The sequence below is a fragment of the Buteo buteo genome, chromosome 2, assembly GCF_964188355.1.
Source record: "Buteo buteo chromosome 2, bButBut1.hap1.1, whole genome shotgun sequence".
Lineage (NCBI taxonomy): Eukaryota > Metazoa > Chordata > Aves > Accipitriformes > Accipitridae > Buteo > Buteo buteo.
Genome location: NC_134172.1, coordinates 33,384,481 through 33,411,302, shown reverse-complemented (window position 1 = coordinate 33,411,302; position 26,822 = coordinate 33,384,481). Strand labels below are relative to the sequence as shown.

At 34.3% G+C, this 26,822-nt stretch overlaps 1 protein-coding gene across 5 annotated transcripts in view; it reads left to right on the top strand.

Moving 5' to 3' along the window:
- CRPPA (CDP-L-ribitol pyrophosphorylase A) overlaps positions 1-26,822 on the top strand; it is a 122,413-nt gene that overhangs the window by 50,201 nt on the left and 45,390 nt on the right. For 4 of the 5 annotated variants that reach the window (XR_012653465.1, XM_075050141.1, XM_075050149.1 and 1 more), the window contains exons 5-9: positions 825-870; positions 11,472-11,569; positions 15,138-15,227; positions 15,961-16,053; positions 20,449-20,577. Coding sequence is in view for 4 of the 5 variants with exons in the window: in XM_075050141.1 (XP_074906242.1) it covers positions 825-870; positions 11,472-11,569; positions 15,138-15,227; positions 15,961-16,053; positions 20,449-20,577 (456 nt within the window). In the remaining variant the exon portion in view is untranslated. Of the gene's footprint in view, positions 1-824; positions 871-11,471; positions 11,570-15,137; positions 15,228-15,960; positions 16,054-20,448; positions 20,578-21,831; positions 21,941-26,822 lie in introns of those variants that run through there. The other variant, XM_075050172.1, reaches the window with a different exon arrangement.

Sequence of the window (26,822 nt, the reverse complement as noted above, 5' to 3'; positions counted from 1 at the left end):
AACATAAAAGGAAGTTGCAATAAAAACAAAGACAAGTATTTAGGAGTTATTCTTATATAAGATCATGTCACTGAATGTCATTGCAAAGACATTGCTAGCGAAGACTGTTAATGTCTTGGGTAGACACTGTCTTTAGTTTTCTGTTACTTTATTTGCAAAGCCTGATACTGGGACTGTCAACCACCATGAGAGTACAAAGGCAGATATAAAAGGTGGTTTTTTGCAAGTATCAAGTAAGTATTCATCCATCTTATTGTCAATCTAACTTGATCTGAATGCCTTCAAGAAGATCTTGATGGTTTTTAATCCTCTGAAAGCTCGTACAAAGCCTATTACAGTCTCACTGATTCCCACTGATTAATTGGACTCTCATTAACAGTAGTAGTCTTTCACTACTGAAAAACTACATCTATATTAGTAAAAGAAATAATGAGGCTTCTCCCTGGCTGTCATTCTCATGATCACAAGTCCTATAAAAAAATTAATCTATTTTACAATAAAATTATAGAATAGAATGGATGTGTGAAAATAGGTGCAATATCATGGGGTTTTTTGATTCTTCAAAGGGTTAAAAAGAGTTTTACGTTTCAAATGAGTTCTAAGCAGATCTAAGTATTTAAAAAAAGGTTTCTCTCGAGTCTCCAGTATTTTCTGCAACTTCTGTTCTCATGACTTGCCAGTCATATTTTACTAGAATTAAGGAATTGACAGTATCATTTGTTTATGGTATTTCAAATATAAAAAATTGCCTTCAGGGCATTGTTTTATTGGTTTTACATTCCTTCCTGCTATGTTAAATCTAATGAGGCTTGTCTGTCCTTTAGGTGACCTACAAGCGGGATCTATATGCAGCTGAATCGATTATTAAGGGTATGTGTTCGTCCTTGTGGCTGTCAGTTTGCATATTCCTGATCAGTTTGCATATTCCTGAGTCTAATTAAGAATCTTCTGTGCTATAGTTTTAAATGTCTTTAAGAAAAGTTTTATGATGAATAAAATGTGCTTAGGCAAGTTGTTTCAGCTTATTCACTGGAATACTTATATTATGCATTATTTACCTTTATTTACTTCTCTTAGAATAGAGAACCTTATAAAAAGCTGTGTATATTACAGAGTCAGAGATTAATTTTGAATGGCTTTATAAGGAATAAACATTTTTCTTCTTTCATTTGCAGTTCAATTCTGAATGTGTTCCATCTTTCTAATCTAAGTAGTAGACTGAAAATTAAATATTAACTCTTTACGGCTCTTCACTTTTTACGTACAGCAACTTGTTATCTAAATTGATATAGCAATTATATGATATTGAGATATTCCATTAATTTAGAAGTACTTTGTTGAACTGTTTTTTAACCTTTTCCTATACTGGTAACAGTGGTTTCATAGCAGTTTAACGTAAAGATTAGATTTAGTCTTTATCCAGGTCGACTCAATCTGAAAACAATGTAGAAATGAACAACTCTTAAGTACTGTATAATGAACACACTGATGGTTATTGTAAATGGATAGGCACTGATTCAGTGCCTATCTGTTGCTTGACTCCTTGATGAGAACTGAGGGATAAAAGCCCAGAAACTGATGAAGAGAAAGGGACTTCCCTTTGGATTAAAAATACCTTTCCAGAGAAAAAAATGTGGTTCCTATTTAAGAAAAACAGAGCAAAACACATGTCCTTTTAGGGCATGGGAGTGACTGGCTAATTGTCCACTTTGTTGACTCGTGTTGTTAGAAGATCCAGTATTGGCTTAGTTTCTGCTTTGGGTAAACTGGACTATGCCAAGATCAGCTCTGTCAATGTAGACAAGCTAGAAAGCTTAAACAGAGCTCAGATATTGCTGTGGTATTCTGCATGCTGCTTCACTAGACCTCCAGGAATGCAACAACTTCGAAGTTTCTGGTTGTTACAGGGGGCAAATATTGCATATTATATGCACTGCTAGAAGTACCTGACTGAATTTTTCAGGCATGTATCAAGGAGGTGGGGCTGGGAAACTTTGGAAGTTCTGTTTTTGACAGGGAATTGCCTCTCATCTCCATAGCTAGAGGCCTGGAATTTTTGAGAATCTTGTTTTGAGTAGGATTCTTAGAGGCTCCACACTCCTCTAGCTTTCAAGCTTAGGATTTCCAAACATATTAAAGACAAGAAGGTGGCTGGGAGTAGTTGGCCTGAATTTAGAAAGGGGAAATTATGCCTGACCAACCTGATAGCCTTCTACAATGAAATGACTAGCTTGGTGGATGAGAGGAGAGCAGTGGATATGGTTTGACTTGATTTCAACAAGGCTTTCGACACTATTTCCCTTGGCATTCTCATTGACAAACTGATGAAGTACAGACTAGAAAAGTGGACAGTGAGGTGGATTGAAAACTGGCTGAACTGCCAGGCTTAAACAGTAAAGTCCAGCTGGAGACCAGTCACTAGTGGTCTATGCTAGGGGTCAGTGCTGATTAATATCTTCACTAATGATCTGAATGATAAGGCAGAGCACACCCTCAGCAAGTCTGCAGATGATGTGAAATTGGGAGGAGTAGTTGATAGAACAGGTAGTTGTGCTGCCATTCAGAAGGACTTTGACAGGCTCAAAAAATGGGAGAACAGTAGTCTCATGAAATTTAGCAGCTCAAATGTTGTTATTGTGGTTGTCATACGAGCAAGATGACGCATAAGACAAAAAAAATAGTTAATAGAATGAATCGGTATGCAAAAGAGGGATTTCATGGTACAATATGATATAAAATTAGGCAATGATTTTATCTTCTTGATGAATAAGATTTGCATCGAATACTTTACCTTGAATGATAGATCAATGGAAAAAAAGGGAAGCTTCCAATCTTTGAGAAGTGCAAAAGTAATTATATTAAAAAACGGTTCTTTTTTTCCAGTCTAAATATAGATCCTATTATACCATTTTCACTGAATTTGTAATTCTAATAGAGTGTATGCATGCTTTTACAGTGCAGACTACTTTTAATTTTATCTGTAATTTTAAGTATTATCTATGTAGCAGAGACTGACAAAAATTCCCTCTGATGGTAATGTTAATAAGGCAATGTAGAAAGCTTATTCAGCTGCTTGGATGTGCTGTTTTGTTACAATATTTGTAAATATTTGCTGTAACAAGAATTGTCGTACTTCTGTCAGTCAAGCTTGCTGAAACCAGTAATGCCAGCATGAAATGACGTAAATGCCATGAGTCAGGTCAATGAATCTACTATGTTGTTCATATCTTGATAAAAGGTTCAATATTCAACTTGGAAATAATCTCAGCAAACTCATAGTGCTATGTTAAATTTGATCTTATTTTCCTTTTTCCTGTGTATTTTTCATATGTATTTACCATGTATGTTCTCAATATCTAATGGCAATTTATCATGAATGAAGTAGATCCATTTTCATTTCCATTTTCCTTGAACTTAACTGTAGACTGTACTTCTTCTGTAATACAAAGGCCAATTTATTGAACTATATCATTCAGTATTACTAAAATATTTAAGAATTATTTAGTTCAGAGGACCTTCAGGACATACTGAGGGTGTGTAAACTCTAAAGGAAAAGAAAAATCAAAACCAGTGCTGATTTATATTTTTAAAATGTTCTTGTTCATCTTCTTGCAGTTTATTTGATCCTTTTCTAGCTACATTCTTCTGCAGTGGGCAAGGAGAAAGCCAGATGGACTCCTTATGTAAAATAAGTTGCTTTATGTAGCCAGAGAAGGTGACAGCACCCTGCTCCTATCATTCAGCTGTCCAGTTTGCTTATGCCTTCTTCCCCACATATCCCCATCGTTACACAGCAGCTCTTGTGAAGGTGGGAACTAAGTCATCATGCTTCTTGTGGGGAAACTAGAAACAAATACAATGTGAAAAAATGGTTTCTGTGCTCCCCCTCCGCTGCCCTGTCATCCTTGTAAAGATGACTCCTTGTATTCTTTTAATCAGTGCTATCCTTTCTTCTTTATAGATTATTTAGAAGAAAAACAAGTAGATTGGTAATATTTGAGACATTTTGCTTAAAAAATGTTTTTATAGTATTTTATGCTAATTTTATGTAACACACACTATTACTTCATACAAAAAATTTATAAACCTGAAACAATACTGCAGCCTTCATACAAATGAATTTCCATGTTCCTGTGTGTACAAGGGCTTCAATAATCTCGTAAGTCATTAAAGAAGAATAGTTATAATTTATTTAAAAAATAAGATCCATTCCAAGCAGCTTTCTCTAAAACTGCTTGAGTAGAAAATGAGAATGCAGCTTATTCAAATGGAAGGAACATTCACTAAGTTTAACTATTTCTGTTTGTAACTGGAGCAAAAACACTGTAAATGACCAGTCATTCTCTTGATAGATACATATTCTACTTGTGTATTTCATCATGTTATCACATTTTTTGTTTTCACTAAAGTCAATACAATCTTTTCCAGCTGTTGGTCGTGATAAAAAGTTTATGTAGCTTAAAGTAAAAATGAAGACCTTCATGGTAAATCAGGCTAATCCCTTACTTTACTTATCTAATGTCCTGTTACTCTGGCAGCATGCAATGTATCAGCTTCAGGAATCACAGTAGTCTTTATTATGCCTGGTCTGTGTGAAAACCTGTAAGTACATTGAAGCTTAGATTTGCTTTTTGCTGCATTGCATGAGTTCAGGAAGTTCAGGAAGCCGTTTACTCGTTATGCAAACAGTATAATGAGTCCTCCATAGCTAATTAGGACAGCCCATAACAGATTATTTTACATAATTAATTATCTTTAATGGGGTTTTGAATAGACACTGTTAGCACTCCAAGTCTGCAGTTTGAGAGCTGTGCCTTATCTGTTCTGTGCCTTTCAAAAGTCTTCAATTACCAGATCTTCAGGTTGATATAACATGACTTATTTTTGTAGTGGACAGTTGAGCACTGAGTTGCTTGGCACTGGCTCCTAGTATGTCTGTAACCTTGCTGAGCACAGCTGGCAGTGGTCTTTCCTGCCTGTGTGGAGAAAAGGGTGCCTCTTCCTGACACTGTGTATCACTTCGGGTATAAATGGTGTTACCCGTGGGATGGGAGTCCACATGATGGTTCTTTGTGTCAAGTTGTTGAAGAGCACGCAGGACTGAAGTGCAGCATTGCGCACTGGATAGTACAGTCCTGTATCACACACTCAGGTGGATTCAGAGTCCAGGTTTGGACCACTTAGAGTGCCCGAAGGGGAAGTCCTGCATGACGCTGTAAGGTAGGTCGCAAGGTACCAGCTCTCGGCGTGCCACCTTGCATGCTGTCAAGGTCCTTTGGAGATGTCCCAGAAGCCAAATGTATGGGCTGGGAGAGTGGAGGGTACTGAGGCCACTGGCCTTACACCAGCTCCCCACTACTCTTCCAGGCTTCACGACTGATTTTGGTATTATTAAGTGATCCAATTTACTTTGCTGGATGCATGTTTTATCACTGGATGTATTCAGCAGTGATGAAGAACTTCTGAGTGTACACATTTAGTTTTGTGACTACAATTCCAAATTTCATGTCACCTACAGTTATATTTATTAGAGACTGAACCTTGGTTTCCTTCAACTTCAGAGAATGACAGTTATCTTTTCTGTTAACCTGTTAGTATTATTTAGAAAATCCATTTAAGCTATATTAAAAGTCTTTGTTTTGATGAGAATTATTTGTCCAACTGTTCCCCTTCTGGTTTCAAATAGTATTTTTTTCTTTTGCTTTGAATTATGAACCTCAAAAGATCTTTATATACTTAAATTTTTATGCTAGAATATTAAGGTTACACTTGTGCCTCTAGACAGTTTTTCTAAGTAATAGGTTCCTTGTGGTTCAGTTTGACATATTATTTTGCTACCCTGTTTATTTTTAAGGTACTCTTGCATTTCTGTCTATTGTACATATATTAAATTATAATTCTGTAATTAATCAAATTAAATAGAAGAAAAATTATTATAGTAATATGTTTGGCAATTAAATGATGTCTGAAAAAATACAGCTAATCATGTGATTATAATTATGAGACTGTTTCTTTAGTCAGCTATATTACAAATGTAATTCTACCTAAGTAACAAGTCTCAAATGTTTCATAGAAGCACAGCTAGATTTTTAACTGCTGGCCTAATGAAACATAATAACTGACAAATTTCAGCTTGCTAAACTTGACTTGGGTGGAAGTAAGAAAAACATACATACATACATACATTTTTGTACTTTAGGTATTTATATGTATATACATATCATTCATATTCAAGGCAATACAAAGAAACACTTCACTAATGTAAGTAGACTAATGAGTTATTTATCTTTTGAGACTGTTTTCTTAAAACATGTCTTGTTAATTTGCTTGCTTCCTCAAGTCTCTTTTACAACTGTATTATGAAAGTCTGAGTCCTAACATCATTTGTTTTATAAACAGTAAATTTATTGCTTTTCTTTAGTTAAGCAGGTATGAACTTGTAGAGTATGCAGACAAGGTGGCACATGCCTATTTTTAATAGTCTTGAAGTAAGAAAACATCATCTTACAATAAGGGTGACTCATCGAGAAATGTAGTTAAGATCAGGCTAATACAAAACATCCTAAAAAATTTCCATTAGGACTGCTGCCCTCAGGGTAGGTATCTTTGAACTCTAGTTCCAACATGTAAGCTTTAAATGGTGTTTCTCGGTAGAAGTTTTCAACTTAGAGTTTGACTCTCTCTCCGCCTCCTTTTTCTTTTCTTAAGGGCCCTTCTTCTGCAATGACTTTTTCACAAGAGCATGCACTTGCAGATTGGATATTTTGCCCTCACATTTGGCTAAATAAGTATCTGATGATGTAGATACAATTATGTTTTGCAAGTGCCAAGAAAAATATCATAATGCCTTCAAACTGTTTATGACTGTTGGGAGCTACATACTATGTTTTGTGTTATATGAAGAACCCACATGACTTTTTATTAAAAAAACACCAAACCTGATATAAGCCTTGTTTATCAAAGGACAGATATCTTACTCAAGGTGGGCTGCATTTTCATGGGCATGCTCATTAACCAGTGGCTGTTCTCTGCTGTGAGACAAAGAAATAGGCTGGGAGGTGGGGAGGTATTCCTCGGAATAGTTCTTGTCAGGTGAAAACAACCCTCTTCCTTGTCGTCTTCCACAAAATCTTCCTCTCTTCTTTGTATACTAGTACTGGTAGGGACAGTGTCAAGTTTAGCTTTTGGTTTTTGTGGCTACTGAGAAATGTGGAATGGGTAAACAAAGAATTGTTACATATTTTTCATTACCTATGTTATATGAATAACAATTTCAACTCATTCTCTTGGGCATGAATGAACTAAATCCTTAGCAGTACTTATTTCATTTTTCTTGTCTTTACAGTGGTAGAAACATCTCTGTTATGAGATACTAAAAATGCCAGGGAGAATCATACTGAATTTCCAAACCAGTCAAGCCATTGCTATGTAGAAAGTGAAAATGGAATTATGATAAATTAATTTACTATTTTGAATTTACTGCAAACTTCAAAAGTATTTTGTTGAATAGGGTGTGCCTCCAAAAGAGTAGGAATTGTAATGACAGACCAAGAATGGCATGGTATGAACATATGTTTACAAAAACAAGTGTATGTATACACATAAATGTGCAATTAAGAGAAAAAATTTATGTCTGTAGGCTAAAACCTATTTACCGTTCAGATGCATTTTTATTCTTATGGTGTTAATTCCCTAGGATATGATATTTATGATCTTTATTCAAACAAAGTATTATTTTAATTGCTGCTTGTTTGTGGCATGCTTTTCAGGGTAAACTTCTAAGTCATTTGTTAGAGTACACTTAAAACATTATCTAACTAAGGTAGTTCCATAAACATGCGCACATTTTAATTTATAATTTTGGGTGAGATCGTACGATAAAGACGGTAACAGGTGTTACTGAATAATAATGTGACCTAAAGCTTTCAGGATATCAAAGAACGGCACAGAAAAATTGAAAATTAAATTTTCTGCTGGAGAGAGAGAAGGTTTAATGGAACAAATTCTGAAATCCTGTATCAAATTTATCTTTAATGAAGAAAATTCGTCCCCCTTTCCTGATAGAGGAATTGAGTGTTTAACCTAACAGAATTTGGCAGTGTAAAGTTTTAACTATTCTTAATTTTATGCAAAAAATATGCTTTGAGTGGATGTTAAATGTGATGCAGTATGGGGAAGGTTACTCCATAATCAGGTACAGCTGGAAAGAAGCCGAGAGTAAATGGGAGATGTGCATTGGGAAGAGGAGGTTTCCAGGGAAAGAAGAAGTTTAAAGTAAGTAGAGGAAGAGGAGGCCAAAGCAAGAGATTTTGATAGATAATGTAATAGCGAGAGAAAAAAGAATAAAAGATTGCGCAAATAAAAAGGAAGGTATGGCACGAAAGTAGGAAAGTAGAACAGTGGTGCATAGTGGAAGGACAAGAGGTAACAGACAAAAATTGAACCAAGGGAAGTTCCAACTTAATAAAAGCAAAAACTCTTTCACCATGAGGACAATCAAGCAGTGAAAAGGTTGCCTGGAGAAGTTGTGCAGACTCCATCCTGAAAGGTTTTCAAGTGCCAGGGGGGTAAGGGGCTGAGCAACGAGGCCTGACCTCATGGGTGGCCCTGCTTTGAGCAGGAGTTAGCACTTAGAGACCTCCTGAAGTCCCTTCCAGCCTGAATTATCCAGCGGTCTGATGAAAACCAAAATTCTGTTAGTTGATTATTAAAATTCTTTGTGACATGGCCATGACATGGCTTTCCAGAATGACTGTTTTGTTCACCCAGACAGACTTCTGAAAACCAGGAATGAAACGCTGCACGTGATTAGCTTTACTGGCAGTCAGCGGAACTCATGAAATCCGTGGAGTTATGAGCCGGCGCTCCAGCTGCGCTCGCTGGGTTCAATGTGATTATGCTGAGTGACAGAGAGCTCCATCAGCTTACCAGAGGCGGGACACGGGCAGTCTCGGGGAGGAAGGCTCCACTCAGCCTTCCTTCCCACAATACAACAAAGGTGCAGACCGTCTAAATCAACGTACAGATCTTTTTGACCACTTGAAACAGTTGGGATTTAAATGGAAATTGAGTTTTAAACCTCAACTAGAACAGAACTATTGCTTTGCTATGATGATTTTATAAATGATGAATTTCCCAGACTTCCTTTATTCATTTTTCTTGATCATTTAAAAGCATGTAGCAACTTTTCAATGTGTATATTATCATTACTTTAATTTTTTCATACTTTATTAATAGACTTTCCCCCTATAACATTTAAGTTCTTCCTCCAGATTGAAAATACACTTTTTCACATTTCATTCAATTTTGCTTTCGTCTTTATTAAATTCAACCTGCAAATCTTAGTTGCTTTTTTGGCAGTTGTCTCTCCTTTCTCATCTACATTACAGGAAGTCAGAGGTTTAAGGGGACTGGGGAGAGGAGTGAGATGGGCTTTTATAGTTGCAGTCTTTGAGCAGCCTCTTGTGAGGTTACTTTTGACGCTTGTTGATAACTGACTTCTTTTTAAAAAGAACTGTCTGAGCATAAGTTATGGTGCCTTTTTGGATTCCACAGCCTTCTTCCACATGTGGATTTTTGTAATAGCTCCAATCTGACCTTCTTCATTAAATTACTTAGTTCAATAGAATCTGGGTTATTGAAATCTGATATGCCAGTCTGGTTTGTTATGTATATCTATTTTATATCTGCAGTGTATCTGCATTCCGTGTACAGTACTAAATTCAAGTGGCTCTTGCTCTGATTTCAATCTACCCACCGGTTTCTTTCTGCTGATAAGAAATTAATTCAATATGGTTTCCCATTGACCCCTTTTTTAGACTGTAAAGTTATTCTGTATTAAGTAGAAGCCAACTTTGATGCATGCTCAGTATATTTTTTTGCCCAGTGAATCTATGGGAAGATAATTTCTCCCACAGTTGTGGTATCCCATGATTTCCAGTCCTCTGAGAACTGGCCATGCATTTTTTTAATTCTCACTTTCATCTGGTTGTGATGATTTATAAGCAGATGTTTATTGTTCTCTCTCTTTCTTACCCCCTCCCCATTCTTGCTAACTTAATACAAAGCCAGTTGCTACCACTATTTTCGTTGTCACGTTATAAATATTGAACATAATAAATGCCCATGATTCATAAAATCATTGTAATTATCTTTTGGGATCCTCAGTGGTTAATTCACTTTTCCTGCTGACAAAAAATTGTTTAAAAATCACAAGTCACTTTCCAATAATGCTAACTCCGCAGCAGCTTTAAAATTAATTTTCAGGTCTGTATGTCTATTTTTGTAAAGAAGTCTTTGAGCTTATGACAGAAAGCGAGATGTTTACTTAAGTAATGCATCTGATTGAACTTATTGTGTGGTATGTAATTACAAAAAAACTTTCCACGTGCAACAAATAATGTATCTTTATATTCAGACTTGTTTGAAGAGCACTTAGGCCGTAATTTTATAATTTCTTTTGTCTTTCACTGCTAATTTATTTTGTAGTTGTATTTTGTATATTTCTGTCCCTGAAGTTTCATTGAAGTCTGCTTTAAACATAAATGACTTTACGTTTATGAATTTTCTAGCTGCTTATGGAAGGCCTACCCCAAAGACATTGCAAACTTTTGGCTTGGTCTGCATATTAATTCAGCATCTAAAGGATAAAATTCTGAATTAGAAGTGAGAGTTCCAGACTTGAATTATTTTGATTTGTTTGCTTAAAGAAAGGAAAATGCTCACTGAATCTTGAAACTGTAGTCAATAACATGAGAAAATACTAACTTTCTGAAATACTTGCTTTATGAAGTAGATCAGGCAATAATTTGAAACTATTGTTCTTGGTATTAACAAAATATTATATTTTTTTCCCCCACCAGTAAAAGATCTAAGTTCCCCAGGCCAAGATCTATGTCACTGACTCTACAACTTTTTTGATATTGAGGTGAACAGTTATATCTGCTGTTCCCCTGAACAGTATCTTCAATAATTTTTTTTTTTTTGTTTTGGCTATTATGTAGTATATATTGTTGGAAAGAGGATTTATGCTATCTCCTGGGGTTTTTTGCTTTTCTCAATATTGCTGACACTGCATTTAGTGATCTGTTGAAGTGATAAGTGGTACGAAGTTTTCAAAATGTTACATTCCTGGTTGTCATCTAGTGTCGGTAATGTGGACCTGAACAAATACCTTTTCATAGAAGTCCCTTATTTAAACGGGCTTTGGGGACAGGCCTTATGTGATGTTTTCATGTTGTACAAAATCATATAAAATATAATATGAATTTTATATTTGACATATATGTTATATAAATTATGTAGTTATATTTACTGTGCCTTGAAATAAGTCATCTTAAAATTAAACTTACAGCTGTTGAAAAGGTTCTCAAAAGACAGCAGTATATGGATTGAAGGTAACGTTTAGCAGATTAGTAATTTTGACTGATTTATCTTTGCATGAAATACTAAGGTCTTCTTCTTGATCACAGACAACCTATCACAACAAGTTTGTGTTATTACTGATGTGAAGGAAGCTGTTGCACAAGTAGGTTTTCTCCTTCATGAATGTCTGAAAAGCCAAATAAAAGTAAGTACGACTCTATGGCTGTAAACAGTACAATTAATTTAATGTTTCTGGTTGTCACAACTCATAAGAAATGGTCTAAATAATGTGAATACAGAAACTGAGACCTTCTCTGTCACTGTAGTATTAATTACAAGGAATTAACACCAGGTGTGGAAGTTACCAAGAAGGAAGCATCTTCTGCCCAATTATGCTATAGAGGGGGATCTTACAGATCCTCTTAAAATGTATATATTAGATTAGAGGAGGAATTGGATCCAGACAGAGAGGACATTTTCTTTAGATTTTATGCATTTAGTAAGCCCAAGTTGTTACAAATATGTTACAGAGGATATGCTTTTGTTACTTTGAAGTCTGAATTAAAGTCTGAACCAATTAAAGAGTAAGTTGTATTCCTGCAGAACTGTGAATACAAAGTCAAAGTAATCAGCCTTTTTGCAAAAATAAGGGTACATTTCACTCATAGTGAATGCTCATTGAAGCTTTTGCTGTAGGGTATTGGTGGAATTTTCTACTGGCATTTAACTATCTTTTCCTTTTTCATTATTCCTACTAATAGAACTACCACATATCTTCATTTTCCCAAAGGTGATTAATATTTGGTATTTGCTTAAATCTTGACTGATCTTGGGGTGATTCTTAATTATTTCTTATGTGATGATATCACATGTTTCTATTACCCAGAGAAGCAGATGGGGAATAGCTGTTCAAAAACACAGTTTTCGTGATTTGCATAGTGTTACTTCTGTAATGGTTTTATTCATGTCTGTTGATCTTCTGCATTGTGTGCTTAGTTAATAGTAGGATGTTCTTCTGTAGCAAACTGGATTGCTATTTTATATCTAGAAATGTCATTTGACATTGTACTTAGAGTTTTTGTTTGGAAAGAATTGTATTTAGCATGGAAAATCATGCTTTATGTCTATTAAATGTCTACATTTAAAAGTGCAAAACATTAGCAGAATTGAATAACGTCTTTTCTCATCTGAACAGCTGTATAATGGAGCAGAAGTATGTTTCCATTTCACTGATACCAGACCCATTGCTATTTTTTCCTATTTTCTCTCCATTTAAACTATTCTGCAATTGCTAGGAAGACATACATCACTTACCCATAATAGAAAAAAAGTACTACTTTAAGTGCTGACTTAACTATATCTATATATTATGTTTGCATATAACCACTTCAATCATACCAAGAGAAACACTTCCAAGCCAGTAATAAAAGTGAAAGAATGCATTATGTTTGATCAACCAGCACTGTGACTCCAAACTTAGCAACCTCAAATCAGACTGGCACCAAAACTAGTTAAAATTTACAACATGTTTTCAAATTTTCATTACAAAACCAGTTAATTGTTGGGTTGGTCAGGCACCTGAACCTACAGTGCATTTGAGTAAAACACACATAAAATGACCACAAACAAGGTAATGAGGGCATAAATTTAAGGGATTCCTACTGATATGGGACTGAATTTTTCTGATGGCTCTATTAAACCAGTTTATTTAGTTGATGATTTCTAGCACCATTCTTCTCTTTTTTGATCCGTGTTGTCTTTCCTCATAATGAAGTTGATTGTTAAATTTTTCTTCAACACTTTCAAAACATTCCTGCAGTGACACCTGCCAAAGAACTCCGTCAAGATCCCTGTCTTGTATTGTACTTTGCAACATCCTCAGTCATTCATTTTATGAACCCTTAGATTCAACATATTTATTATTCCTATCTTCATGTTCATAAAAACTTACCATCTCTGCTTCTTTATGCTAGCTGATTAACAATTGCTACAATGACCAGAAGTGATTAAGCAAATCCATATACTTTTTTCTATTTAAACACTGAAACATTATCTGACAAACACTTTTTACTGAGGTGGTATTTTTAGGTAAATTTTGCTCTCTCAAGTAGCTGGCAACTTTGATTAATACTAATTTTAATTAAAAATTTTAAAAAAAATTGAAAAATTGCATAGGACACTAACATGCCAAATAGAATAAGAATTAGTTTTAGCTAACTGATGATGTATTGAAGCTTCTAGTTAGGCAGCTGTGCTTACTTTTCCAAGAGGGAAATCTGATTTAATTCTTGTTGGATAATATGGATATAAAACAAAGGCTCAGTGTACTGTTTTATCAAATTGTTCAAGTTAAATCAAAACTCTGATACACCCAATTAAGTTTTAAATGTTCAGGAATACTTAAGCATCATGTATTGTAATATCTCCAGGAAAAAAAAAAGTAGGCCTTCTCCCTTGAGTCATGTTCTATTTACCTTCTGAAAAGACTCTGGCATGCAGTATGCTGCTGTTCATCTAAGTATGTGCAAGGTTGTAAAGGTACTGGGGATTTCTAATTTTACTTCTACAGAAGTTCAAGCCAGGAGAGCCTTGGAGTATTGCATTTTAAAAATATTTCAAGTAATTCTTGCCTTCTTTGATTTTTTTGTTTTAAATCTCTTTAAAATAGTAAATGTCAACTGTTTGGGGCTGTGTTACCAAATTTTCAGCCCAAAATGTTTCTAAAATCCTCAATGCATAAATACCAACTTTTGGGTTTCAAGCCACCTTCCTTTGCAAACAAGTTAGCTCCCCAAGTATTAAAAAAATAAACAAATACAGCTTTAGATAACAGCACAAAGCCTTTTTAAATGTTGTATTTGGTACTTCTGTTGGATTGTGGATTAAGTGACATTTCAAGGGAACACAGCAGTGTATTGCTTCTGTTGTTTGCTGCTACACATAATGTCTTCTGGGCAGAAATAAAGCTCATCTGAGCAGTGGAACAGTGAGATTTGCTGGTTTAATAGAAGCAACGTGAAGGGTTTTTTGCCTTATTTTCATGGGTTTTTTTATTGGCTTCAAAGTGTTATCTTCTCGTAGGGAACAAATTACCCTTCTACTACCTGGTTTGCTCTTTTACTTAAGGCAATCCTGAAGCCAATAATGTAGTAGAATCTACTTTTTATTTTAATTAGGATAAGATCATTTCTTAGCTGGTGTTATAGTTAAAGGTTGCAAAATAAGTATGTCTGCGACTAAGATAGTATTTTAAAGTATTCATTGAGGAAATTATTTTCAGGAGAAATTCTAAATAAGTCTTGTATGCAGAATCCTAGAATACCTGTGTACCTGATCTTTCATAAGTACTTCTTAATTTATTTTTAGTTGCATGAAGACAAAATATTTGAATATTATAGAGACTTTCTCAGAGGTCTAAAATCATTAGATCATCTTGATCCTTTGAACAGTGTTTTCATCTCTGGGAACAGTTGAACATCCTAACCCAGGCATGAGCGGTAGTGTCTGATACTTGCAGGGCTGTTTCTGGAATGGCTCCCTCTAACAGTGTGCTTCAGCAAAAACTTGCAGAAAACTGCAGCATGTTGCACTGCATACTTCACTGTTGAGTCACCTAAAAATTTGATCAATTTTTAATTCTCATAATGGAAGTAACAAATGCCAATTTTAAATCATTTAAATGAACAAACTTTGCCATAATGGTGGAAGCTTTAGCAGATAGTTAAAGCTGAAGTCAAATTTGTGACATAGTAACATTTTTTTTTTCTAATCAGGTTGAAGCTATACCAATATCTCTAAGCAAAAATGATAGCCATCTACAAAACATCTTTTCAGGACAGTGCTACAATTTTGTTTGCATAAAAGTAAGTAGTAAGGATGCATGCTTTTACTTTTGCACTAGAAGTTACTAGTAATAGTTACATATTTGAATAATAAGTTGTTTGTTATTTCTATAATGCTGTATCCATTCCGATGTTTGGTGTTTCTGATGAGCACCAAACTAGAACTTTGAGATACTGGTCTGTTCTTTCTCTCCTGGTTCTGCACTTCCATCAGTATGTTGTTAAACTAGCCATGAATTCTTGCCCAAGAGGGGTGCAACTGAAGTAGTTTAAAATTTCCTTTCATAGATATTGTATTGAAGTGAATTGTCTCAAGAAGAGGTATATCTTATGTGTAGTCATCTAACTGTGCATTGCTACCGTGGTCTAAATTAGCGTTTCCCATTTTGGACACATGCATGCCATGCAATGTGTCTTTGGGTCCCTGTATGGGAACAGGAAGGTTTTAGATGAACCATACCTGAGACCAATCAAGATCTTTAAACTTGTGATGTGTATCTATATCTATATATAGATATAGATATATATTTCTTAAGGGTAATATTATTAATCTCAGTCTTTTTCAAACAGCTATAACTTTACCAGACAAAAGCATTACTAATATATTAAAACTAACCAACCAACCAAAGAAAAACCCCCAAACCCAAAAAAAGTGTTGTATCTTTTTTTTTGTAAAGAACAGCTCTTTGAATTCCATTTTTATGAAATCATTGCTTGACGTTTTCAGTAATTCTAAACCTTTATTTTCATTTAGGGTAAAAAGTATGCCATTCAAGAAACCCAGCAACTAGTAGATATGTTGGAAAAATCAAATATTCCTCTGTTATATCCAGTTGTCCTTATTTTGGTAGGTAACTCCTGTAAGTTACTGTAAAAAGCATCTAATGAATAATTTTTAAATATTAGACTAGATTTAAACTGCTGCTAGCTCTGAATAAAATTGTAAATTGCAAATGTACTGCGTGCTGTCAGGAAATAAACCAACACTAGCAAATGACAATTTATTAGTTATGTATTTCTGTGAAGGATTCGTTGTGGCTAGTCATATTGAACTGTTAACTCCTGCTTTGCTATTGTACTCCATCTCTGCTGGAGATGCTGCAAATGATGTACCCTTCTTGAATGCTCAGCTGAAACAGATTTAAGTGGCTTTATTTTTTTCTGTGCTGTGTGGTTCATTCAAAGTTTTAAAATTATTATTGCTTTTCTGGTCCAAGTATTAAAAACTAACTTTGAAGTACTTTGCAAAATAACTTTAATACATACTTTACTTATTGAGATGTTGTAAGACTGAAAAATCTGTTCTGGTATGTGGCAAAAGTTTTAAAGTATATTTTTGGCTGAAATTCTCATTATTTGAGTATTGCTGCCAGAATAATTTAACAGTTCATGTGGATGACAGCTGAAGGTGTACATGACTTTTATTTACTCAGACTGTTAAAAAGGAGTAGATTTGAAAGTCTCCGTGCAGTGTAACCAGATCCAATTAATTCTGTCATTATGTTTTCTAGCTTAATAGGTAAGGATGAGAAGTATTGGGTGGAATGAGTGTCATTAATGCCATATATCACAAGGACTGTGCCTCTGGACTACATTTATTATACTCTCCAGCAATAACACAAGATAATGTGTTGTGATTTTAAAATACAATTCTGTATATGAAGCTCTTGAAAAAGGAATAAATAGTTATTTTACATGGGGCCTGAATAGTTTCTGAAGTGTATAGTCTAGTGATCTGGAGGTAAAATTGAGCACTTGCTTCTCAATTTTAGGCTTAATCTGAAATCTAAGTGGTGAAATTTCATTACTGATATAATAAATGAGATATCATGAAGATCGATTACTTTTACAAATGAAAAAAGTTATATCCTCACCTATTGTCTGCTGTTGTCTTGGAGTAAGCTACTGTGATTCAATGAACATCAATATTTAGCACTTTATTTCTAGACCACCTTTTTTTCTTGACCCTGTTTCTGAGGAAGTTCAGAGTGGGGCTTTAATTTTACTGAATTGTCAAAGATAAATTATTTCTGCCTTTTATAATCAGAGCAATGGCACACCTCCAATTCTGTTGCCCATTTACAAGGCTACTGGATGTGCAGAATGCTCTTTTCTAGACTGAGAATGTTTTCAGTAGTCCTTTATCAAGAATATAAAAAAACGTTTCTGTCTGTGTTAGATTTTGGGGGTGTGCAGATAAAGTTGGAATTGTTAATCAAGTAGGTAATACTATGGTGTTAAAAGCATGCTTATTTTTTGCCCAATTCATAGCTAATCTCTACTCTGGACTTTGAATTAAGTACTTTTTTTAGTGTGACACATGGAATGTGAGAACTTTGCTTTAATAATTGTAGCTATAAATATTCTGGACGTAATATTTCCTGAGAAATAGGTATGAATGCAAATAATGCTTACACAAGCTCACCGTGAAATTTAGGTTTTGCCCCTAAGACACTAGATCTTGAAGTCATTGTAGAATCCAGCACCATTTTTAATGAAAGTGTACTTGCTTGAGCAGCCTGCAGCATGCATAAATTATTTAGGTGGACAACTTTTAAAATAGCTTCAGGAGAAAATGATACATTAAATCCCTTTACTGTACTCCAGATCCATCCGTTGTTCCTGACAACTACTTGAAATTTCCTAAAACTAGACAGTGGGAGAAAAGTCTTATAACTAGGTTGAAGCAGTTGCTAACCTTTAAAACACAGATACACATATATTTGTTAAAAGTATCTTTAAAAAAATGAAGTACCCTAACTATAAAAAGGCATTTTATGCTTCACTTTCAAATTTTATAGAGTTACCACACCATCTTTTAGAAATACAAGAAGGAAAAAACAGGAGGACTGGAAAGTATGTTTTAAATGACTAAAGAATTAGCTAAACAAATCATTGTCTCATATTAATCAGTGGGAACTATATAAGTCCTTTAAACTTCTGATCCCTAAAACTCATTACAGATGGTATGGCTGGGGGATGGAAACTTCCTTCAGCAGTCTTTAATTAAATTTGGTGTTGGGTGTCCTTCTCACTAAGGCTTATGAGTGGGATTTTTCCTCAGCTTTATTCTTCACTATATACTTCGTTTAACAAAAAACCTGAATGCATTGTTGGTGAAAAGTCCAGTAAGATACTTTCTTTTGATGTAAAAGGGCACATTAATATTTCTTAGGCAAATGTGACTCAGAATTTTAAGCAATATGATGGTATTTAAATGCACAGGTTTTAGGTACTAGCTGTATGGGAAAACATTATTATTTTCTACTCTCAAAAGTAAAACTATTCCTGATAGTGAAGAATTGAAAGAATAAATGAGGAGAGCAGCTAACTGCTTCCATTCTAACCTCATAATCAAGAACAGTCTAATGTAGACTTTTTTGTAATTGGAAAGTTCTTGTCTATTCTTTCATTTCAGGACATGTGTAAATTTTTTGTAACAATCTGATAATTAAGAGAGTCAGTTTTATTTTTTGCTTCCGATATTCAGCTTCTTTATTTGTAAAAATGACAGGTGTTATTATTGAGCCAGACTGTCTGTTTAACTAGCCTGGGGAGAATTATCCCAGTAAAAGGATGAGCTTGCACTGGACATGAAGACTTCTGTCCATATTCCTGCCTGTAAATTGCCACAGATTTCCAAGTCTATCCTTTATCCTGGTGCCTGACTGGAGTTTTTTGTGGCATCTGTAAGCTGAAGCAGCAATTGGACTACCGTATCTGGACATAGCAGAAAAGGAAAGATTAATGTAACAGGAGAAGTAGGAAACACAGAGGTAAACTTAATGCAATTATTTGTCTCCATCAAAACAATCTATCTGCTATAACCAGAAGAATCATATTCTTAAACTGACATTACTTTTCTGAGTAATACATGTTCACGTTTGTAGATGCTATGAGTAGATATGATTTTTATTTTGTTGTTATTCCTTAGGGTTAGAAAGAAAGGAAAGTTAGTACTTCAGCTCTGTAGTTGCCATTATTTGCATTTCAGTACAAAATTAAGTTTGAGAAAAATCCCTTTTTAAAGCTGTGGAACAGTTTAATGGTAAATAGGTGTTAGGCTGTGTTCTCTCAAAATAATAGGTTTTAAACTTTCTTGTAAATAGCTGTAAATGAGCCGTACTTTGCCTTGTTTTGGGTAAAAAATAACAAAATAGTGAGTGTTTGAAAATTAATCTCTGCCTGTGTAGTAGAAGACAACAGCTTTGCTCCTGGTGAATATGCACTTAGACAATAAACAGCTTTTTAAAAAGTGTTGCAAGGGAAAATGAGTAGAAACCTATTATCTGTCAGGATAAATTGAACATAAGGTACAAAGGGAACTTGAAATAATTTTCCCAAGCACAGATCTCTGGGGCTACCTCTATACTCCTGCCTCTCTGTAGTACTTACAGGTAAGTTTTATATAGATGGAATCATTCAGCCAGAAAAATATTTTCTCTTTCTTTTAAGGGGAAAAGTATTTCTGATATTAATTGATGCTGAAACTTTATATGTAGAAATCATCATCCTTAATTTTGATTTCTACAGTTAATAGAAAGTTTATAAAGTAAGCTGATTAAACTGTGGAACACATAAGCCTTGGGAAAGGGTTGAGCTAGTTGATACATCCCTAGAGATAAGACCCACCATGTTTGTGCAGCATCCCTGCTGGATATGAGACCTGCCTTTCCCAGCCCAAGAGCTCAGGACAGTCATATCCCTATGTTCTTTTGTAGTAGTTTCTGCTTTTTAAACTTGAAGTGTTATCTTGAAATTAATCCAATTTAGGCAACTAATATGCTATACTGAAAAGGTGGTAAATTCAAATTAAATCTTTAAATAATACAGTTCCATTTTGAAAACCTTTAAGATGCTTAAGAAAAACACCTGTATTTCTCTAGTATCCTGATTGTAAAAGAAAGAAATCTGTGAAAGTTAGAGCTTAGAAAAGAAGGTTGGTTTTTTTTCTGATTTAATTAAATATTTTAATATGCAGTTAGAACATTGTGTTCCAATGTCTTCTGGTGTATTGGTTTCACTGTGCTTTGAAAAGAAATAATTTTCATGTCACTAAATATATAAGTACTGGAATTCAATAGTAATAGAAACTAACTAAGAAAAACCTTTGTTAGCCTGTATTTTTATGTGTGCTTAACATATAAAAATGAGATACTAAAAGCTGGACGTCTAGAATAACACACTATGGAAAAAGCAGAATTTTTGGGGGTTTGTTTTTTTCTTGTTTGTTCCTCTGCAGGTGCACTTGGATATTTCAGAAAATATTTCTTTCAGCATTGGGATGGAAGAACTAACTAGCATCAAGAAGTTTGCAAGGGAAGTGAAAAAAAAAAATATTTTGGTTTATGGTCTCCTTATCCAATATAAGGTATGTATTCTTTTTCTATGTGCAAATTATCTCTGATTTATATGATTAATGATAGAATCTTCATTTAAAACAAAATCAAAAGGAAATAAATATGACATGAAAATATTTTTTGGGAAGATTCTTGCCTGTTCTTGTTCAAAATTCAGAAGAGCCTGTAGTTATAGGCAAAAATGTAAGCATTGTGATTAGAGAAGAATAAATGGTAAAGATTTTTTAGAAGCATGCAAAAATGTCAGGGCCCTTCTTCTTTTTGCTTTTCTGCTTTGAACTTGCTTTTTGCAGCATTGAAAAAGTAAAAAATAATAAAAGTGCATTTGATCAGTGGTTCTGCAGAATTTTACATTCCTCATCAAAATAGTGTTTGGTATTCAGGTGACAGAAAGGGCATGGCATATAAGTGTTGAAACAAGTGTCCATGTCTGCAATAGCTGCAAATTGCCTCAGCTGGGGGCAAAAAGGGTTAGCCCTCCAGCATCCTTTGTACTCACAGAAGCTACTTAAAATAAACCATTTTGCCTGGGAAACGTGTTGTGCCAACCAGAAAAGTGGGCTGCCTTGCCTCCAGTGCAGATGTAGTCTTTGCAGCTTCTTAACTTAGTCAACAGTGAAGGAAGAAGTAAGTTATTCAATGGAAATTTTAATAAAGAAGAATAAATGTAATCTCAACTGATTTTTTAAGGTTGAGTTAGGTTTTTTGGGTTTATATATAATTGATTAAACATGACTGTATTTATATATCTTTTTCTGGTATACCAAAGACTTTGTTTTCCCTCCAAATTCTATGGTTTTATTAAGAGCTATGAGTATCAATACCTATCAGTTAATGTTTTTACAGACCTCTAATGCCAACAGAATATGAATAATGCTATTATATGACATTAGTTTGTCTCTTGTTTGTAGAACACACAAGGGCATACAACTATTTTCAATCTTCTTTCTGGTACTATCAAACCCCATTTTTTTCCGGGTAAATTCTGGCTTCTCTTGGTAAAAATAATTTGAATAACTGTTGAAAAGTAGCTCTAAGAGGCACCTTATCATGGTAAAAAGTAACATTGCAAGTATTGCTTTAGTGTAAGTGCATTTTTTTCCTTTTAAACTTCATTGGGAGTGTATATGATTTTATATGTAAATGGAAATATATATATATGTGGATAACAACAGTTAGTAACACTGACTGGAAAAAAGGGAAAACTTCTATAATCTTCAGTGGATTTTTATGACCATGGCACCAAAACTTATTATCAATAACAGGCATGTATAACAACAATATGACATCTGAATGGAAATTCTTGATCCTTGGTGGTAAGAGAATTACAGCACATAGTTGCCTCCATTTTTTGAAAATAAAAAGTTAGAATGATTATGTAATATCACTGCAGGCAGAGTTGTCATTTATTAGCATGGAAAAAATATTATATAGAGTAAAACACGTTGCAAAGTAAGTAAACTACCACTAGCTACCTTGTTTTAAAATGGCTTTAAAACATGTGCTGCTCACAAAGACGGGGATATAGTCCTGAGTTCCTGCTTGTTAGTGTTTTGATAGATGAGTAGCAAATAGGTTATAAGATCATGTGTATATATGTGATACATGTGTCAAGTTTTCTTTTGGCTGCAGATCTACAAAGAACAGAATTGTTTCTAGGTGAAGACCTGTGGAAAGACTTGACATATGAATCTAGAAATGACATAACCCAAACTTTATTGCTGGTCTGGGGGAGAGTGAGAAGGGAGCACTGTGAACAAAAGCAATTTGTTAAGTGAATAGACATCTTTAAAACGGGGCGGGTGTGTGTGTGTGTGTGTGTTCGTTTGTTCTTTTAGTTCCAGAGCATGATTTGAGAGTCACCAAGGTAATTTACTTTTAGTACAACCCATTAGCTAATAGGTGAATCCATAGGTGAATTGCATGCTTGAGGATGGAAGGGTAAGTTTCATACTGGCATGATGGGGGGTCCAAAGGTAGTGGAAACACAAAAAGCACCTGCTGCTGTAATGCAGGATACTCAGCCTGTTGTCACAATAACTTCTATCAGTATCCACTTTCCAGAAGTCCCTGAAAGCTATAGTTTATTTCAAAAAAAGTGGTGACAGATTACTTCATGGAGCTTCCCTCTAGCTGACAGGTTATATCATCACTACCAGACGTGCATGGTTGATACACACACTTTTACTAATTCAAAGACAGGGATAAAATGTAAGGGACGAATAATTTATTGAGACACATGACCATGGTAATACTGAGGTGAAATTATTTTACATTTAGAAGGGTTGTATGATTAAGTGGGTATGACGATATGTTGATATAAAAGAATATGGGGGCACTCTTTAAGATTCTGCATTAGAAAAGTAAATTTGATGAAATAAATATTTTCTGAGATATATAATTGGGTTTTATATTTTGGAAACGAAAGTGAAATGCTTTTGAAACCTAGGAGTACCTTTTTGACAGTATTGAAGGAGATATGAAGGCCTAAGAAAAAGTATAAGTCTTCATTTTAATTTCTTAAATGCAGTGTTTATTTGGTATTTAGAAAAAGATATCAAGTACTTCTATGAATATTTGATACTCCAAGAAGCTAGTCAGGAAAATTAAAGGAAAAGGCTTTAATGTGCTTTATAAATTCCCTGCTTTGTACCTTCCATTTGCTCAAATAAGTGCATGTTCATGGCTTGTACACAAACAGTTACTTCTTTCATAAACATTATGCATGGAATGCTGAATTACTGATATTGATACAAAGATTGGATCCACTTCATAACAGCTCTAGTTTGCATCCTGAAAGTATTGTTTATTTTAATTTCACTTATGAAAATTTTTTTAAAGACAGTTCTTTTCTAAAACAGTTCTGCAATGTTAGAAATGGTTTTTCATATTCAAAACACAGAGGGGAAAGGGGTATTTAGTAAATTCCAGAGTCTGAACTTGTAGAGTTAGCTTTTGGGGTTTTTTCAGATGAGTTGAAGGAAATAGCTGATAAGCAAGGTGAATTAAAAATAGGGATGAAAATCCATTTTTTATGGAAGATATAACTAGCATTTGTTGATGACAATGTTAGTAAAATTCCAACTGTTTTGATTTAATTATTACTTTACCTTGAAAATAGCAATGACTTGTATGGTATTACTATGTGTCAGAATAAGAATTTTTTTTTTAATAATAGTTAGTCTAGTAGGGTATAATGCAGAACAGCCAATTCTGAATATTAGGAGGAAAAGCTGTAAAAATAAGCCAAGTTACTCTTAAATAAAGTTTTACTTAAAAGAGGTGTTAAGAATTGCTAAGAAGCCAAAGAATACAGAAGGTAATGTCAAGACATTGCATCCATGCAGGGCTGGAAATACATTAATCTTGAAAGCACTGGTTTATGTTATTCAAACTATAAGACTTGGGACGGAACCTCAGTTGCATGTGGTAGTTACTTGTTGGTCTGTGTTCTGAGCAATGCTGCAATAATACTGAACTTGGGCCTCGATCTCACAAACACATGCATTATTATCTTTAAACATATCCTAAGTAGTTAATGGTTTTATACTTGAATATGACAGTAATGTTTTAAAAAAATACTATTTTGTCTATTTACTGCTATTCTCCCTTTTAAAATAATAATGTCTTATGACTGAATTAGAAAAAAATAGTGAACACACATAAAAAGAAAATATAAGCAGCATTTGATAATATGTGAGTGTAAATTCAGAAGCTTGTGAAGGTTGCAATAATAAAATCTTGGTCTAAAAGTTTTGGTAATAACTTTGTTACTTTTCACAGAGAATAAAAAGGAACAATTATCATCCAAAATAAAGCCTGCATGGATGGACATAGGATGCCACAGAAAGCTTTAAAATATGAAAGTAGTACTAATATATCTTAGTTATAGAACTGTATTAATTTTAAATAACCCTACTTCAGAGAGTCACTGACAGAATGTTGGGTCAGAACAGCAAATACATGCTAAGGCTTGCCTGGGGCAAGGTGGCCCCCCAAATACTTTTGCCTCTGAAACCTCTATTTGATTAAGGACCTATTCACTGACAGCCAGAAAAATCACAGTCCATACCTAAAAAGAGACAAATGATGCAATAGAATAATTGTTACAAAGCTGCTTGAAACTAAATGGAAACTGAAGTGTGGGTGATTTCTTATGCAAACATACTGGACATTTCTTGTAGTCTTTAAGACTTTCTGAAGACAAGAGGCCTGTCTACAGTGTACTTGATGGCTCAAGAAATACTTAGAGTGCTAAATGTGTTTTCTGTCTGGTTTGGTAAACTAAAAAGGTAAACGTTTACAGTTTCTTTTTCATCAAAGATCCCTTAAAGATAGTATTATGTGCAGACATTAAGGCAGTGGTTCTCAAAACAGGGATTACAACCCTAAAGGCCATCATCGAAGTGGCAAAGCACAGGCTGGTTTGGCAACCAGTATTGAGATAATGAGCCTGAAGGGCAAATGAAGTAAAATCACAAACTAAAAGTCTGATAACTTGTTGGAAACAAGTGAGCCATGCCCTAAATGATCCCTGCGTGCTTCTTAATTCATTTAATAATCAGCATAGAATTGGTCAAATGATTGCAGCCTGATTAGAATGATTGGGATGCTGCCTGGAGACCTCTCTCTTCTCAAGATGACACTTTTTTGATTTCAGCTGCAATGACATAATGGATTGTAATGAATATGGAAGCCTACATCTATTCATAGAAGTCCTTAAGGCCAAGTAATTACTGTTTAGTATTTTCAAGAGGCAGAAACCCAACTATTAAGTAGCATGATCCTACAGACTATTCACTCTTTCATCAAGGAAAATTGGGCAAATGAGTGATGAGCCAGAGTGATCTTGCTTGCACAGAGTGTGGAACAGAGAGGGAAACCAAATCCACTTTGAAACTTTTTACATTAGTAACCTCATAGAAATCAGCATCTGTAAGTATATTAATACAAAGGCCTAGGAAGTCCTTCACCAGTAAAACTAGAGATTGATATTTATGGAGGCTGGACATGATTTAATCCTTAATAATTAATTATTACTACTGTCTGAGATCAGTCACAACTATGTATTTTGCAATAGGTAGAACTGACATGATGAAAAAGATTTACAGACACTGAATTTAAAATAAAACTACAAGACACTCCTGATGGAATTTTCAGTAAACAAAAGATACAGAACTGGGGGCTCTATGAATGATACTCAAGAAATCAAACATAAAATTATCCTTTTCTCTTGGGAATGGCTCACACAAAACCGGTAAGATTGCTCATAGAGGAAAATATTCTGAATCGGTCATATCACCTTTTAATGCCCTCCAAAGTTGGTAATAGAATTTATGGAATAAAAAGTTTATAGGTGATATTTTGCATATATCAATTTTCAGATCTTCAGTAATTTCAGCAATATTTAGCTTATCTTCATATTTGAATTTTGCAGTTGGGTGGAGATTATTTGAAGCAGATTAATTTGCTTTGGTGAAAAAGATGATACTTTCATGGGAGAGAATCATTGTGCCCCATCAGTATTTTCACACACACAAACAGTTACAGATAACTTTCTGACTCACCTTGATAATTTTGTCTTTGATTTTTTTTTTAAATCTCCAACAGCTCATCATTCATTCATGTATTTTACTGTGTGAATGTGTGGAAATCTTAACAGGCTTTGTTCAAAAAGTGTATGATAAAAAACATTGGTCCATCTGGTTGATTTGATCATCAGAATTTTTTGTCTGTCAGACTTGTTCACATGAAAGCACATTTACAGGAACTTCTGAAAATAGCACAGTTTTAAAATACAGATTTAGTCATACTCTTTGTAACAACTGACTGTTAGCACAACATATTTCTATAATTTTTACATCTTAGTATCAAAATTGATGGAGAGTTCTCTTAAGATTTCTGTCAATGAAATATTTATATTACTTACCTACAGAAAATCAGTTCCAAATTTAATGTTTGAAAGATGGAAAGCCAAGTAGTTCCAAAGAAATACTTCTGTGTGTGAATATTTTTTTCTGCTATGTAATACATACAGAAATAATAAACCACCTAAGTGGCTTTTTACTTTGAAGTGAAATCTGTTTAACCAAACCAACCTTCTCCATCTTTTTTTGTACCATTTGAAGCAAGAAATTAAAAAAGGTCACCTCTCTGGAACATTAGTCAATTAAGAAATATATTAATTACAAGTTTACCAAAGAATTGGTTAAACTTTAGGCTTTTGTCGTGGTTTAACCCCAGCCAGCAACTAAGC